The 17,027-nt window shown below is 43.6% G+C and overlaps 1 protein-coding gene across 2 annotated transcripts in view; it reads left to right on the forward strand.

Moving 5' to 3' along the window:
- lss (lanosterol synthase (2,3-oxidosqualene-lanosterol cyclase)) overlaps nt 1–17,027 on the forward strand; it is a 116,120-nt gene that overhangs the window by 80,048 nt on the left and 19,045 nt on the right. For both annotated transcript variants that reach the window (XM_068036212.1, XM_068036213.1), the window contains exons 17-19: nt 5,141–5,246; nt 5,391–5,456; nt 13,261–13,341. In XM_068036212.1, coding sequence (XP_067892313.1) covers nt 5,141–5,246; nt 5,391–5,456; nt 13,261–13,341 — 253 coding nt within the window. The remainder of the gene's footprint in view (nt 1–5,140; nt 5,247–5,390; nt 5,457–13,260; nt 13,342–17,027) is intronic.

Here is a 17,027-nt window from a genome sequence, read left to right on the forward strand (position 1 = left end):
TAGGTATGACTCCAACCAGTGGAGAGTTTTCCCTTGATTCCTGTTGACTCCAGTTTTGCTAGGGGTCCTTGATGCTCGGTCAAATGCTGCCTTGATGTCAAGGGCAGTCACTCTCACTTCACCTCACCTCTGGAGTTCAGCTCTTTTGTCCATGTTTGGACCAAGGCTGTAATGAAGTCAGGCGCTGAGTGGCCCTGGCGGACCCCAAACTGAGTGTCAGTGAGCAGGTTATTGCTGAGCAAATGCCGCTTGATAGCACTGCTGGCGACCCCTTCCATCACAGGAGCGAGAATAGGCTATTTGGCCCCTCAAGCCTGCTCCACCATTCAATAAGATCATGGCTGATCTGATTGTGGTCTTAACTCCACTTGCCTGCCTGCCTCCTATAACCCTTTACTCCCTTGCAGATCAAAAATCTGTCCAGCCTCAGCCTTGAATATATTCAATGACCCAGCCTCCACTGCTTTCTGGGGCAAGTCTCCATTTGGCTCAGTGGTAAACATCTGCCTGCAGTGTGATAATTTCAGTGTCCTGTGGGGAAACAAGAGCAGTAGAGACAGCATGCAGCAGAAAAGAAACTAACAATGTGTTCAGGTCACTCATCTGCACTAACATTTGAACTGCCTTTCCCAGCATAGCCAGCCGCTCTCACTTGTGACAGCTAAACTCTCTGCAGTGCTTCCTTGGACCTCCCTTGGCTTTGCTGAGCCCCCTGGAAAATACACAGGATACAAGACTCCAAGGAACCTCCCTACCTGATCTTTGGAACTGCTGGCAGCTATGATCTTTGTCTCAAGTCCAACTCTTGTACCTGAAATGACAGAAAAGAAAAAAGTAGCAAGCAAAGAATACTTTATGTATTTGACCTAACTACTCACCATTCTACCTCCCAAGTGATTGTATGAAGATTTTTCTTGCTTTACCCATGCTTTGTTATGCCTGAACTTTGCTGATCCCATAGAAACACAGAAAATTAATGGCACTGAAGGAAGTCATTCAATCCATTGTGCCCATGCCAGCCTAATCTCACTTTCCAGCTCTTAGTTCATAGTCCTGTAGGTTAAATAATAAAATAAAAGCAAAATACTGCAGATGCTGGAAATACTCAGCAGGTCTGGCAGCATCTGTGGAGAGAGAAGCAGAGTTAACGTTTCAGGTCAGTGACCTTTCATCTGAAAGATGACATTGCTTCAAGTGCATGTCCAAGTTTTTTTTATTTGCGGTGTGTCTCCTGACAATGTAGAGCTTGTGCAAAGCGATCGTGGACGTCATCAGTGCGTCCAAACATTTGCCAGCTTGCCAGCATCAGTCTGCATGTCGACGTCATCATGCAGTGACGTCAGATGTAATGATGCCCAAGTGTTGCTTCACCCCTCAATGGCTGTGATCATTGTCTCCATCCCCACTCCCTCCCGCAGTCGGCACCTCAATCGCTGCTTCTCTTCCCGTCTCCCTCCCTCCGCTCGCTTCCCACCTCGCCGCTAGCACCCGGCTTACTGTCCCCCGCCACTTCTCCGAGGCAGGGAGCGAGCGGCAGGAGGAAATGGTGAGCAGACAGGCGCAGGAGAGAACGGTGGGACGGAGCGGGAAACTGTTGCGGGGTGTGGAGATGGTGATCACAGCCATTGATGGGGTTTGGGTTCAATTAATTCTTTTTGTGTCGAATTGAGCAGCGCCATTTTTATTACTGGCAGCTGCCTGAGACATCACAGACAGTGACGTTTCAGTCGATGAGGCTGTATTTGCCAGTACTGCGCCACCTAGTGGTTGCATTGCCAGCAAACGCGTCCTTTTTGTAATGTGATGACGGTGGCTTGACCACCCTTTCAAGCAGTGAGTTTCAGACCCCAACACCCTCTGGGCGCAAAAATTTCTCCTCAACTCCCTTCTAATCTTTTTACAAATTACTTTCAATCCATGCCCTCTGGTTATTTATCCTTCTGCTAAGAGAAATAGGTCCTCCCTAAGCACTCTATCTGGGTCCCTCATAATTTTATACACTTCAATTAAATCTCCCCTCCGCCTCCTCTTTTATAAAGAAAACAGCCCCAACCTATCCAGTCTTTACTCATAGCCAAAATTCTCCATTCCTGGCAGCACCTCGTAAGTTTGTCCTTTGTTCCCTCTCTCGTCCGCTCACATCTTCCCTGTAATGTGGTGACCAGAACTATATGCAGTACTCTAGCTGTGGCTTAATTAGTGTTTTATGTAGTTCTAGCATAACCTCCCTGCTGTTATATTTGATGCTTCTAATAAATGAAAGTATCCCATATGCCTTCTTAACCACCTTATCTACTTGTCCCATTACCTTCAAGGATCTGTGGACATTCACTCCAAGGCCCCTCTGTTCCTTTACACTTCTCAGTATCCTATCATTTATTGTTGCCTTGTTTGTTTTCCCCAAATGTATTTCCCCATACTTATCCAGATTGAACTCCATCTGCCACATTTCTGCCCACCTGACTAGTCCATTGATATCTTCCTGAAGCCTTCAGTTTTCTTCCTATCAACCGCATCATCAATTTTCATATCACCTGCAAATTTCTTAATCATCCCTTTACGTTTAAGTCTAAATTATTGATATATATCACGAAAAGCAAGGAACCCAGTACTGAGCTCTATCAAAACCCCTGGAAACAGCCTTCCAGTCGCAAAAACACCCGTTGACCATAACCCTTTGCTTCCTGCCGCTGAGCCAGTTTTGGATCTAACTTGTCACTTTGCCTTGGGTCCATGGGCTCTTACTTTTCTGACCAGCCTGCCGTGTGGGACCTAGTCAAAAACCTTGCCAAAATCCATGTAGAATGTATCAAATGCAACTACCCTCATCAATCTTCCTTGTTACCTCCTCAAAGATTCAATTGTTAGTCAAACAAGACCTTCCCTTAACAAATCTATGCTGACTTACCTTGAGTAATCTGTGCCTTCCTGAATGACTATTTATACTGTCCCTCAGAATGGTTTCTGTTAATTTTCCCACCTCCGAGGTTAGGCTGACTGGCCTGTAATTACTCAGTCTATCCCTGCCTTTCTAAACCACAGTACAACATTCGTTGCTCTACAGTCCTTCGGCATCACGTCTGTAGCTAGAGATGATTGCAAAGTGATGGTCTGACCCTCCCTTGTTTCTCTTAACAGCCTGGGATAGATTTCATCTGGGCCTGGTGATTCATCCACTTTCAAAGCTGCTTAAACCCTTTTAATATTTCCCATCTCGCTACATTTATCCAATCCAATATTTCACACTCCTCCTCCCTAACTGCAATGTCACTGTCATCCCCCTCTTTTTTTTTTTGAAAACGGGACAGAAAGTATTCATTCACGACCATGCACAGGTCTTCTGCCTCCAAACACAAGTTGTCTTTTGATCTTTAATTGGCCCTACTATTTTCTTAGTTATCCTCTTGCTTTTTATGTATTTATATCTTTGGATTTTATTTGCAGATATTCCCTCATGCCCTCTCTTCGCTTTCCCTATCTTTCCTGGAGACCTTATAACCTGATATAGTTCCTAATCCTGACCATCTTGCAGTCAGGTCTCAGCCACTATGTCATACCCTCTTGTTTAATTTACACCTGCAGTTCATTCGACTTGTTCCTTATGCTCCATGTGTTTGTATAAAGAAGGCTTATTGGGGACACAAACTCTAACCTGTCCTTCTGCTCTAATGTTTTACTCACACATTTCTTATTTCTTTTGCCTGGGGTTTAATTACTTTACATCTTTTAGTTTTCCCTTGACCTGTGGTGTCTAAAGCACAAGTTCTGACAGTTCAAAAACAAATAAAAGGAAAGACTATTATACTGAAGTCCAGGCACACAACCTGCTCTGCCATATCTTAGTCTGGATTATTTTTATTATTTATGTCCACTTTTTAGTTAGTATGCTTTTTCTTTTTCTGCACACTAACTTACACTAAGCTCTAAATACGGGACAAAATTTTTAACTAATTATTGTCTAAAGCTTACACAAACCACTTTAAGTATTGGAGGCAAAAAGCATTTCCTCCACCCTTTACACGGAATTCCCACACTCATCAAATTCCCAATTTTTACAATCGCTTTGTGATATATTCCCATTTAGGACCACTCTTTGCGACCACTGGGAAAATGGGAGAATGGAGTTGAGTCCTTACAGGAAGCAGCATGGGAGAAAGGTGTAGTCTAGGTAGCTGTGTGAGTCAGTAGACATTGGTTGACAGCCTATTTCCAGAAGTGGAGATAGTGACTTGAGGATGGGAAGGTAAGAGTTGGAGATCTATCATACAAAGGCGAGGTGGGGGGAGTGGAAATCCGAAACCAAGTTGGTGACATTTTCCATTTTGGGGTGAGAGCATGAAGCGACACTGATGCAGTCATCAAGGGAGCGGATGCAAGTAGGACTGGAGCAATCTTCCCCATGTACAGCCTGTAAAAGTTGTTGGTACAGTATGCTTCTATTATAGGGTCCAGTTAGATTTTGAATCACCTCATTATCGTTGCCTATATACTGTTGGTGATTTTTTCCCAAATATCCTTCATTCTGTTGAGTAAAAAAATTTCCTGATGACTGTTTGAAATTTGCTTTTAATTAATCTCCAGTAATATTTTCTAGTTCTACTTTCTTGCCTTACAGTACATCAGCTGGGTTTAGGTCAGCCATGGCTTAGGCTCTAGGTTCAAGTCCCACTCCAAGACTTGAGCACAAACATCAAGGCTGACACTGCAGTACAACTTTGAGGGAGTGCAGCACTGTCAGAGGTGGCATCTTTTGGATCTTCAACCGAGGCCCTGTCTGCTTTCCCGGGTGGACGTAAAAGATCTCCTGGCACTGTTTTGAAGAAAAGCAGGGGCGTTCTCCCTGGTGCCCTCGATACCATCCCTCAATAACATCGCAAAATTGCTTATCTGACCATTATCTCATTGCTGTTTGTGGGAGCTTGCTGTGTATAAATTGGCTGCTGTATATCCTACATTAAACCGTAACTGCACTTCGAAAAGTACATCATTGACTGCAAAACGCTTTGGGACCTCCGGTGGTCGTGAAAGGTGCTATATAAATGCAGGTCTTCCTTTTTATCTTATCTAAGACTGTATCAAAGCCTGAGTGGCAAGCAGCAGCAAAGTGCTTCCATTATTGTGTTTCTTTTCTCATTTGCAGGTGATATAATGATTGATTACACGTATGTTGAGTGCACATCTGCAGTAATGCAGGCACTGAAACATTTCACAGAGAAATGTCCACACCACAGAGCGAGAGAGATCCGGTGAGTATATTAAACACGAACAAATCATTGGATGAGCCTAATTTGGGGCACTAGATAGGTCCTGCTATGAACTATTCATAATTTCAAAATAACTGTACTTGAAACTGCCATCGATTCTCTAACAAATTAATTCCGTCCTCTCAGAGATACGTTGGAAAAGGGGCTTGAGTACTGCCGGAGGATGCAGAACCCGAATGGGTCATGGGAAGGGTAAGTGGATTGTGTGTGCTGTAAATATTGAACATACTTCAACATAAACAGCATGAAGTTGGCAATAAAATGAAGTCTACCAGCATAACCCTCTATTCTCTTTCCCCTCATATGCTTAACTAACATCCCCTTAAATGCAACTATACGCTTCGGCTCAACTACTCCCTATGGTAGCGAGTTCCACATTCTTGCCATTCTCTGGGCGAAGGTGTTTCTTCTCGGAATCACAGAATTGTTACAGTGCAGGAGGAGGCCATTCGGCCCATCGTCTCTGCACCGGCTCTCCTAATGAGCATTTCACCTAGTGCCACTCCCCCGCCTTCTCCCCGTAACCCAGCACAGTCTTCCTTTTCATATAACAGTCTAATTCCCTTTTGAATGCTTTAATTGAACTTGTCGCCACTACTCTCAGGCAGCGCATTCCAGACCTTAACCACTCGCTGCGTGAAAAAGTTTTTCCTCATGTCACTTTTGCTTCTCTTACCAAATACTTTAAATCTGTGCCCTCTGATTATCAATCCTTTCATGAGTGGCAACAGTTTCTCTCTATCTACTCTGTCCAGACCCCTCGTGATTCTGAACACCTCTATCAAATCACCTCTCAGCCTTCTCTTCTCCAAGGAAAACAGTCCTAACTTCTCCAATCTATCTTTGTAACTGAAGTCCCTCATCCCGGGAACCATTTTCGTGAATCTTTTCTGTACCCTGTCTAACGCATTCACATCCTTCCTAAAGCGCGGTGTCCAAAACTGGATGCAATACTCCAGCTGAGTCCGAGCTAGTGTCTTATACAAGTTCACCAGTCAGTCCTGCAAAGACCTCCTCACTAACATCTCCAGACTTGTGCTAAAATTGGGAGAGGTGTCCCCCAGTCTGGTCAAGCAACAGCCTGACATTGTCTGTAAGGTTTTTTCCCATGAATATGACTGTCCCAGACACCACTATCACCATCCCTGGGTATGTCCTGTTCCACTGTCAGGACAGATCCACTAGAGGTGGTGGCACAGTGGTATATAGTCACGGGGGAGTGGCCCTGGGAGTCTTCAACATTGACTCCAGGCCCCATGGAGTCTCATGGCATCAGGTCAAACATAGGCAAGGAAACCTCCCGCTGATTAAAAGCCTTCCTCAGCTGTTGAATCTGTGCTCTTCCACTTGGGAAAAGCACTGAGGGTGACAAGGGCACAGAATGTACTCTGGGTGGGGGATTTCAATGCCCATCACTAAGAGTGGCTCAATAGCACCACTACTGACCAAGCTGGCTGAGTCCTGAAGGACATATCTGCCAGACTGGGCTTTCAGCAGGTGGTGAGAGAACCAACAAGAGAGAAAAACATACTTGACCTCATCCTCACCAATCTGCCTGCCGCAGATGCATCTGTCCATGACAGTATTGGTAGGAGTGACCACCGCACAGTCCTTTTGGAGACGAAGTCCCACCTTCACACAGAGGACACCCACCATCGTGTTGTATGACACTACCACCATGCTAAATGGGATAGATTTCGAGCAGATCTAGCAATGCAAAACTGGGCACCCATGAGGTGCTGTGGACCATAAGCAGCAGCAGAATTGTATTCAGCCACAATCTAACCTCATGACCCAGCATATCCCATACTGTACCATTACCATCAAGCTGGGGGGATCAACCCTGGTTCAATGAGGAGTGCAGGCGAGGATGCCAAGAGCAGCATCCAGCATGCCTAAACATGAAGTGCAAACCTGTTGAAGCTACAACACAGGACTACATGCATGCTGAACAGCGCAAGCAACAAGTGATAGACAGAGCTAAGTGATCCCACAACCAACTGAGATCAAAGCTCTGCAGAACTGCTGCAACCAGTCGTGAATGGTGGTGGACAATTAAACAACTAACTGGAGGGGGAGACTCCATGCGTGCCCATCTTCAATGATGGGGGAGCCCAGCATGTCAGTGCAAAAGGCAAGGCTTGAAGCATTTGCAGCCACCTTCAGCCAGAATTGCTGAGTTGATGATCCATCTCAGCCTGCTCCTGAGGTCTCCATCATCACACATGTCAGTTTGCAGACAATTTGATTCACTCATGTGATAAGAAGAAACAGTTGAAGGCACTAGATGCTGCAAAGGCGATGAGCCCTGACAACATTCCAGCTGTAGTATTTTATTTAGAGATACAGCACTGAAACAGGCCCTTCGGCCCACCGAGTCTGTGCCGACCAACAACCACCCATTTATACTAACCCTACAGTAATCCCATATTCCCTGCCACCTACCTACACGAGGGGCAATTTACAATGGCCAATTTACTTATCAACCTGCAAGTCTTTGGCTGTGGGAGGAAACCGGAGCACCCAGAGAAAACCCACGCGGTCACAGGGCGAACTTGCAAACTCCGCACAGGCAGTACCCAGAATCGAACCCAGGTCCCTGGAGCTGTGAGGCTGCGGTGCTAACCACTGTGCCACCCCCAGAGTAGTACTGAAGAGTTGTGCTCTTGAACTAGCCACATCCCTAGCCAAGTTGTTCCAGTACAGCTACAACACTGGCATCTATCCAACAATCTGTAAAATTGCCCAGGTATGTCCTGTCCACAAAAAGCAGAACAAATTCAATCCCACCAATTACTGCCCCATCAGTCTACACTCAATCATCAGCAAGGTGATGGAAGGTGTAATCGACAGTGCTATCAAGTGGCACTTCCTCAGCAACAACTTGCTCACCGATGCTCCGTTTGGGTTTTGCCAGGGCCACATCTCCAGACCTCATTATAACCGTAATCCAAACAAGGGCAAAAGAACTCAATTCCAGAGGTGAGAGCCAGGCAAAGATAATCTCCAATAAGAGAGAATCAAACCATCTCCCCTTGACGTTAAATGGTATTAAGTTTGTTGAATTTCCCAATGATATGCTGGGCATTACCATTGACCAGAAACTTAACTTGACCAGTCATATAAATACTATGGCAACAAGAGCAGTTCAGAGGCTGGGAATTCTGTGACCAGTAACTCTCCTCCTGACTCCCCAAATCCTCTCCTCCATTTGCAAGGCACAAGTCAGGAGTGTGTTTGAATACTCTCCACTTGCCTGGATGGGTGCAGCTCCAACCACACTCAAGAAGCTCGACACCATCAAAGACAAAGCAGCCACTTGATCGGCACCCATCCACCACCTTCAACATTAATTCCCTTCGCCACCAACACACAGTGGCAGCAGTGTGTATCATCTACAAGATGAACTGCAGCAACTCACCAAGGGTCCTTTGACAGCACCTTCCAACCCCACGATCTCTACTACCTAGGAGGACAAGGGCAGCAGATGCAGGGGAGCACCACCACCTGCAAGTTCCCCTCCAAGCCACGCACCATCCTGACTTGGAGCTATATCGCTGTTCCTTCACTGTCACTGGGTCAAAAACCTGGAACTTCCTTCCAAACAGCGCTGTGAGTGTACCTGCTCTACATGGACTACAATTTAGGAAAGCACCTCACCATCACCTTTTCAAGGGCACCCTCTCCAAAGCCTTCACACCTTCCTAAAATGCAATGACCAGAATTGGACAGAATACTCCAGTTGAGGCTGAACCAGTGTTTTATAAAGGTTCATCATACTTTCCTTGCTTTTGTACTCTATACCTCTATTTATAAAGCCCAGGATCCCATATGCCTTTTTAACCACTCTTTCATGCTGCCATACCACCTCCTTCAGTTTGTGCATAACTCTCTGAAGTCTCTGTCTCTTGTACCCCCTTTAGAATTCTACCATTTAGTTTATATTGCCTCTCATTCTTCCTACCAAAATGTATCACTTCACACTTCTGTGTATTAAATTTCATCTGCCATGTGTCCCCCCCAGCCTTTATATATCCTCTTGGTTTAACACTATCCTCTTCACAGTTCATAATACTTCCAAGTTTTGTCATCGTGATTTTTGAAACTGTGCCTTGTACACCCAAGTCTAGATCATCAACATGTATCGAGAAATGCAGTGGTGCTTGTACTGATACCTGTGGAACCTCACTGCATAACGTCCTCCAATCTGGAGAAACAGTCGTTCACTACTACTCTGTTTCCTGTCACTCAGCCAACTTCACATTCATGCTCCTACTGTCCTTTTTATTCCATAGGCTTCACATTTTCTGGCAAGCCTATTATGTGGTTCTTTGTCAAACATCTTTTGCATGTCCACGTACACCACATCAACTGCATTACCTTCATGGGTGTAACCATAAAGGAGGGTGAACAGCCCGAGGTTAAAGTCTACATTGGTACCAATGACATAAAAAGGAGTGTGTACCTGACGGTTTTGTTTAGACCAATACTTTGAGGAACCAACCAGAGAACAAGCTATCCTAGACTGGGTATTGTGCAGTGAGAAAGGATTAATTAACAATCTTGTTGTGTGGGGTCCCTTGGGGAGGAGCGACCATAACATGTTAGAATTCTTCATTAAGATGGAGAGTGAAGTAATTGATTCTGAAACTAGGGTCCTGAATCCAAATAAAAGAAACGACGAAGGTATGAGGCGCAAGATGGTTGTGGTAGATTGGGGAACTTTACTGAAAGGGTTGACGGTGGATAGGTAATGGATAATATTTAAAGAACGTGTGCATGAAATACAACAATTATTCATTCCTGACTGGCGCAAAAATAAAACCAGAAAGGTGGCTCAACTGTGGCTTACAAAAGAAATTAGGGATTGTATTAGATCCAAAGAGGAGGCATATAAAATTGCCAGAAAAAGCAGTAAGTCTGAGGATTGGAAGCAGTTTAGAATTCAGCAAAGGAGGACAAAGAGGTTGATTAAGCGGGGGGAAATAGAGTAGGAGACCAAACTTGCGGGGAACATAAAAACTGACTAAAAGCTTCTATAAATATGTGAAGAGAAAAAGATTAGTGAAGACAAATGTGGGGAACAAAAAAATGGCAGAGCAGTTAAACACATAGGAGGACACAAATAACCTCCCCAGAAATGTTAGGGAATCGAGGGTTTAATGAGAGGAAGGAACTGAAGGAAATCAGTATTAGTAAAAAAAAAAAAAATGCTAGGGAGATTAATGGGGTTAAAGGCTGACACATCCCCAGGGCCTGATAATCTACATCCCAGAATACTAAAGAAAGTGGCCCTGGAAATAGTGGATCCATCTTCTAAAATTCTATAGACTCTGGAGCAGTTCCTACAGATTGGAGGGGTGCAGATGTAATCCCACTATTTAAAAAAGGAGGGAGAGAAAAAATGGAATTACAGACTAGTTAGCCTTACATCAGTAGTGGGGAAAATGCTAGAGTCTATTTTAAAGGATGTGATAGCAGAACATCGGGATTGGACAAAGTCAGCATAGGTTTACGAAAGGAAATCATGTTTAACAAATCTATTGGAGTTTTTTGAGGATGTAACTAGTAGAATAGATAAGGGAGAATCGGTGGATGTGGTGTATTTAGATTTTTTAGAAGGCTTTTGATAAGGTCCCACATAAGGGATTAGTGTGCAAAATTAAAGTACATGGGATTGGGGGGGTAATATACTGACATGGATTGAGAATTGGTTGACAGACAGGAAACAGAGAGTAGGAATAAACGGGTCTTTTTCCGAGTGGCAGGCAGTGACTAGTGGGGTACCGGAGGGATCAGTGCTTGGGCCCCAGCTATTCACAACATATATTAATGACTTCGGTGAGGGAACTAAATGTAACATTTCCAAGTTTGCAGACGACACAAAGCTGGGGGGGGGAATGTGAGCAGTGAGGAGGATGCAAAGAGGCTCCAATGTGATTTGGACAAGTTGGGTGAGTGGGCAAATGCATGGCAGATGCAGTATAACGTGGATAAATGTGAGGTTATCCACTTTAGTTGTAAAAACAGAAAGGCAGATTATTATCTGAATGGTAATAGATTGGGAAAGTGGAAGGTGCAACGAGACCTGGGTGTCCTTGTAGTCGTAGTCCAGGTGAAACTTCAGTGCAGCATTAAGGGAGTGCTGCACTGAGAGAGATGGATTGGGGTATAAGAGTAAGGAAATCTTGTCATGATTATGTAGGGCCTTGGTGAGATCACACCTGGGGTACTATGTACAAATTTGGTATCAACAACGAAGTTTCAGTAGACTATTCCTGGGATGAGAGGTAAGTCTTATGAGAAAAGATTAAGCAAACTGGACCTACATTCCCAAGAATTCAGAAAAATGGAGGTGACCTAATGGAAAGATATAAAATTCTTAAGGGGCTTGACAGGTTAGATGCTGGGAGGGTATTTCCCTTGGCTGGCGAGTGTAGAGCTATGATTCAGAGTCTCAGAACAAGGGGTGAGCCAATCTAGGACTGATGAGGAAAACATTTCTTCACTGAAAGGAATTCTCTACTGCAGAGAGCTGTGGATGCGGTCGTGGAGTATATGCAAGACAGAGATCAATAGATTTTTGAGTAAGGGAATTAAGGGAAGGTGGAGTTCAGGCAGAAAATAAGCCTTGATCTTGGTGAATGGTGGCGCAGGTTTGAAGGGCCAATTCGCCTACTCTCACTCCAATTTCTTATGCTGTCTTTCTGGTGACACATTAAACTGAGATCCTTTGGAAGCAGACATTAAAGATCCCAAGGCACTTTTCAAAGAGGAGCAGGGGAATTCGCCTGATGTAGCCAATGTTTATATTTCAAACAAAATCACTAAGAAAAAAGGTTATTTTGTCATTTCTCTCATTGCTCATTAGATATCAGAGATAATTCTGGCCTCTTGAGCATCCCCGATTTTAATTGCTCCACCATTGGTGGCCATGCCTTCAGCTGCCTGGACCTCAACCTCTGGAATTCCCTCCCGCAACCCCTCTGCCTTGCTACCTCTATTTCCTCCTTTAAGAGACTCCTTAAAACCTATCTCTTGGACCAAGCTTTTGGCCACTTGCCCTAATCTAGCATTATGTGGCTCAGTGCCCAATTTTGCTTCCTAACGCTCCTGTAAAGCACGTTGGGACGTTTTATTACGTTAAAGGAGCTATATCAATACAGGTTGTTGTTGTAACCTTGCTGTGCACAAATTGATTGCTTGCGTGGATGTAAAGGCTCGTCGTGACGATATCAATTGGCAAGTTGTTACTTTATTGAGAAACTAGAGAAATCCAAGTTGCACACTTTTTTATAGATTCAGGCAACGATTTACAGAACAACCCGAGCTACATACATCTGACGTGGCAGCTGGACGTCTGAGCACGCTGTGTCTTTGCTCAGTCTTCTGTTCTCTTCTGTCTTGCTGTATATCCTCCTCCTCCCTGTCGTGCCGGTTATCGTGGACTCTCTTTTAATCCTCGGTGGTCTCGCCAGTTTTTGTCAGAGCATCTATCGGGAATAGCCCCCTTCATTTCCAATCCAATTATTGTCATCCGCAGGTATCCTCCATCTCCTGTGGCTCAAGGCACGTACATTGTAACAAGCTTGTGACCCCTTTTGTTCTCCAGTTTCTTACCTTACAATGTATCTCACCATGTGGTTACATACCTTCAGTTTCTGCTTACACTGATTTTAACTTAATCAATTACTCAACGTGATTTCAACCTAATCAACTGTCTCAGCACTAACAATACTTTAACAACTTCAGCATCATTCTTGCAGCTTCTCACTTGACATTTCTCCCATCATTTCGTTCCTTAGCATATCCAAGCATGTGGCATGTTATACATAGTTCAGTATTCATACATTTACTATGCCCAAATTGACTGCTGCATCTCCCTACATTACAGCAATTGCTACACTTCAAAAAGTATTTCATTGGTGTTAAAGTTCTTTGCAATGTTCTGAGGTCATTAAAGGTTCTGTATAAATACAATTTCTGCTTTTCACAGGAGCTGGGGTGTGTGTTTCACCTATGGAACCTGGTTTGGCTTGGAGGCTTTTGCCTGCATGGGGCACACGTATCAGAAAGGGTGAGCAAATGCAGTTTCTACGTTACTATGTACAGAATCCTCTGAAGCTTAATTTATAGTTGGTATTCAGAAAGAATCATACACTACAAGGATGAAGACTAAGCTAACTAATCCCAGGATACTTGACTTTCAGAAGAGATGGGCAAAATGGAAAAGGAGCTGGGGAGATGGAATAAGGACAGTAGAAAGAAAGGATCATAGCTCAGAAAATCAAGATGTAGAATCAATTTGGGTGGAGCTGAGAAACAAGAAGGGGCAGAAAACACTGGTGGGAGTAGTGCCCTAACAGTAGCTGCAGTGTCAGGCAGAGGAGAAAGCAGGAAATTAGACGTGCATGTAACAAGGGTGATGCAGTAATCATGGACTGTAATCTTCATATAGACTAGGCAAACCAAATTTGCAGTAATAGCATGGAGGATGGGTTCATGTAATGGGTTCATAGTTTTCTAAATCAGTATGTCGAGGAACCAACTAGGAAACAGGCTATTTTAGACCTAATGTGCAATGAAAAATGGTTAATTAATACCCTTTATTGTAAAGGAGTCTCTAGGCAAGAGCGATCATAACCTGATGAAATTTTATATTGTGTTTGAGAATGATATTTTTAAGTCTGAAACTGGAGTCTTCAATCTGAACAAAGCAAACTACATAGGTAAGAAGGATAGGTTGGTTAGAGTAGATTGGGAAACTAGGTTAAAGGATATGACTAGATAAACAATGGCAAACACTTAAACAGTTAATTCATAATTTGCAGCAGATATACATTCCCTTAAGGTATAAAAAACGGGGAAAGTGGACCAACCATGGCTTGCGAGAAGTTAAAGATAATAGATTAAAGAAAGAGACTTTTAATGTTGCCAAAAAGAGTAGTAAGCTTGAGGATTGAGAGGGTTTTACGATTCAGTAAAGGATAATCAAGAAATCAATAAAGAGAAAATAGAATGAGAGTATACTCGCAAAGACACAAAAACAGATTGTAAAAATATATACAGGTATGTAAAAAGGAACAGATTAGCGAAAGCAAACATGGGCCCAGGAGGCAAAAGAAATTGTCATGGAGAATAAGGAAATGGCAGTCATTAAATGAATACTTTGTATCTCTCATTCCCAAAATAGTGGGAAGCTAAGAGTCTAATGAGAATCAGGAACTTGGAGAAATTAGTACTAGTAAAGAAATAGTACTGGAGTACCCGACGACAGTGAAGGAATGGAGATATAGTTCCAAGTCAGGATAGTGTGTGACTTGGAGGGCTCTTGAAGGTGGTGGTATTCCAGCCCATCTGCATCCCTTGCCCTAGGTGGATATTGCAGGTTTGGAAGGTGCCATCGAAGGAGCCTTGGTGGTATGCTGCAGTGCATCTTAAGATGGTGCACACTGCTACTACTGTGCGCCAGTGGTGGAGGGAGTGAATGTTTAATTGTGGATGGGGTGCAGATTAAGATTCCATCAACTCCTGACTTGTGCCTTTTAGATGGTGGACTGGCACTGGGGAGACAGGAGGTGAGTTACTCGCCACTGAATTCACAGCCTGTGACCTGCTCTTGTAGCCCCAGCATTTATGTGGCTGGTCCAGTTAAGTTTCTGGTCGATGGTACTCCCCAGGATGTTGATGGTGGGGAGTTCAGTGTTGTAATGCTGTTGAATGAGGGAATTGGTTAGATTCTCTCTTGTTGGAGATGGCCATTGCCTGGCACTCGCATGGTGCATATGTTACTTGCCACTTATCGGCCCAAGAACGAATATTGTCAAGGGCTTGTTGTGTGCAGCCACTGACTGCTTCAGTATCTGAGGAGTTACAAATGGTGCTGAACACTGTTCAATCATCAGCAAACATCCCCACTTCTGACCTTATGATGGAGGGAAGGTCACTGATGAAGTAGCTGAATATGGTTGGGCCTAGGATACTACCCTGAGGAACTCTTGCGGCAATGTCCTGGAGCTGAAATGACAACCACAACCATCTTCCTTTGCGCTCGGTATGACTCTAACCAGTGGAAAGTTTCTCTTTGATTCCCATTGACTTTAGTTTTGCTGGGGCTCCTTGATGCTGTACTCGGTCAAATGTTACCTTGATGTCAAGGGCAGTCACTCCCACCTCACCTCTAGAATTCAGCTCTTTTGTCCATATTTGGACCAAGGCTGTAATGAGGTCAGGAGCTGAGTGGACCTTGCGGAACCCAAACTGTGCATCAGTGAGCAGGTTATTGCTGAGTAAGGGCCACTTGATAGCGCTGTCGACTTCATCACTTTGATGATTGAGAGTAGCCTGATCTGGTGGTAATTGGCCTCATTGGATTTGTCTTGCTTTTTGTCAACAGGACATACCTGGGCAATTTTCCAACATTGTCAGGTAGATGCCCGTGTTGTAGCTGATGTAACCCCCGCATTTCAAGAAAGAAAGGAGAGAGAGAACGTGAAGGGATAGCCTGTTAACCTGACATAGTTGGTAGGGAAAATGGTAGAATCTGTTCTTGGGGATGTGATAACAGGGCAGTTGAAAAAAAAAATCATGTCATTGGGCAGAGTTAACATGGATTTATGAATGGGAAATTATGTTTGGTAAATCTGAGTTTTTGAGGTTGTAACTAGCAGGGTAGATGAGGAGGAAGCAGTAGATGTAGTGCCTTTGGCTTTTAAAAAAGCATTCGATAAGGTGCTACATAAGTTGCACAAGGAGGGGACAAAAAACATAAGAGTGCACCAGCATATAGGGTCAGACTTGGGAAAAATGGTAAAAAGACAGAATTGAAGGCTCTTTATCTGAATGCTCGCAGCAGTCATTAGAAGATGGATGAATTGATAGCACAAATAAAAATAAATAGGTATGATATGATAGCTGTTACAGAGACCTAGTTGCAGAGTGATCTAGGCTGGGAACTGAATATTCAAGGGTATTTGACATTTCGGAAGGAAAGGAAGTAAGGAAAAGGAGGTGGGGTAACTCTGTTAATAAAGGATAAGATCAGTACAGTCATGAGAAATTATCTTGGCTGGAAGATCAAGATGTAGAATTAGTTTGGGTGGAGATAACTAGCAAGTCACTGGTGAGTGCAGTTTATAGGCCACCGAATAGTAGCCACACTGTAAGACAGAGTAGAAATCAAGAAATAATGGTGGCTTGTAAGAAAGGTATTGCAATAATTGTGGGCAATTTTAATCATATCAATTGGACAAAACAAATTAGTAAAGGTAACCTTGATGAGTTTGTAGAGTGCATTCAGGACAGTTTCTTAGAACAGTATGTTCTGTAACCAACAAAGGAACAGGCTATTTTAGACCTGGTGATGTGTAATGAGACAGGATTAATTAATCTCCTAGTAAAGGATCCTCTCTGGAAGAGTGATCATACAATGATAGAATTTCACATTGTTTGAGGGTGAGAAACTTGGGCCTGAAACTAGTATCTTAAACTTAAATAAAGGCAATTACAAAGGTATGAAGACAGAGTTGGCTACAGTGGACTGGGAAAATAGGTTAAAAGGTAAGATGGTAGATAAGCAGTGGCAGACATTTAAGGAGATATTTCATAACACTCAACAAAGATGTATACCATTAAGAAAGAGACTACAAGAAGGATGTACTATCTGTGGCTAACTAAGGAAGTTAGGAATGGAATCAAATTGAAAGAAAAAGCATACAGTGTTCAAAGATTAGTGGTAGGGTAGAAGATTGGGAAAAATTTTAG

The sequence above is a fragment of the Heterodontus francisci genome, chromosome 7, assembly GCF_036365525.1.
Source record: "Heterodontus francisci isolate sHetFra1 chromosome 7, sHetFra1.hap1, whole genome shotgun sequence".
NCBI classification, from domain to species: Eukaryota; Metazoa; Chordata; class Chondrichthyes; order Heterodontiformes; family Heterodontidae; genus Heterodontus; species Heterodontus francisci.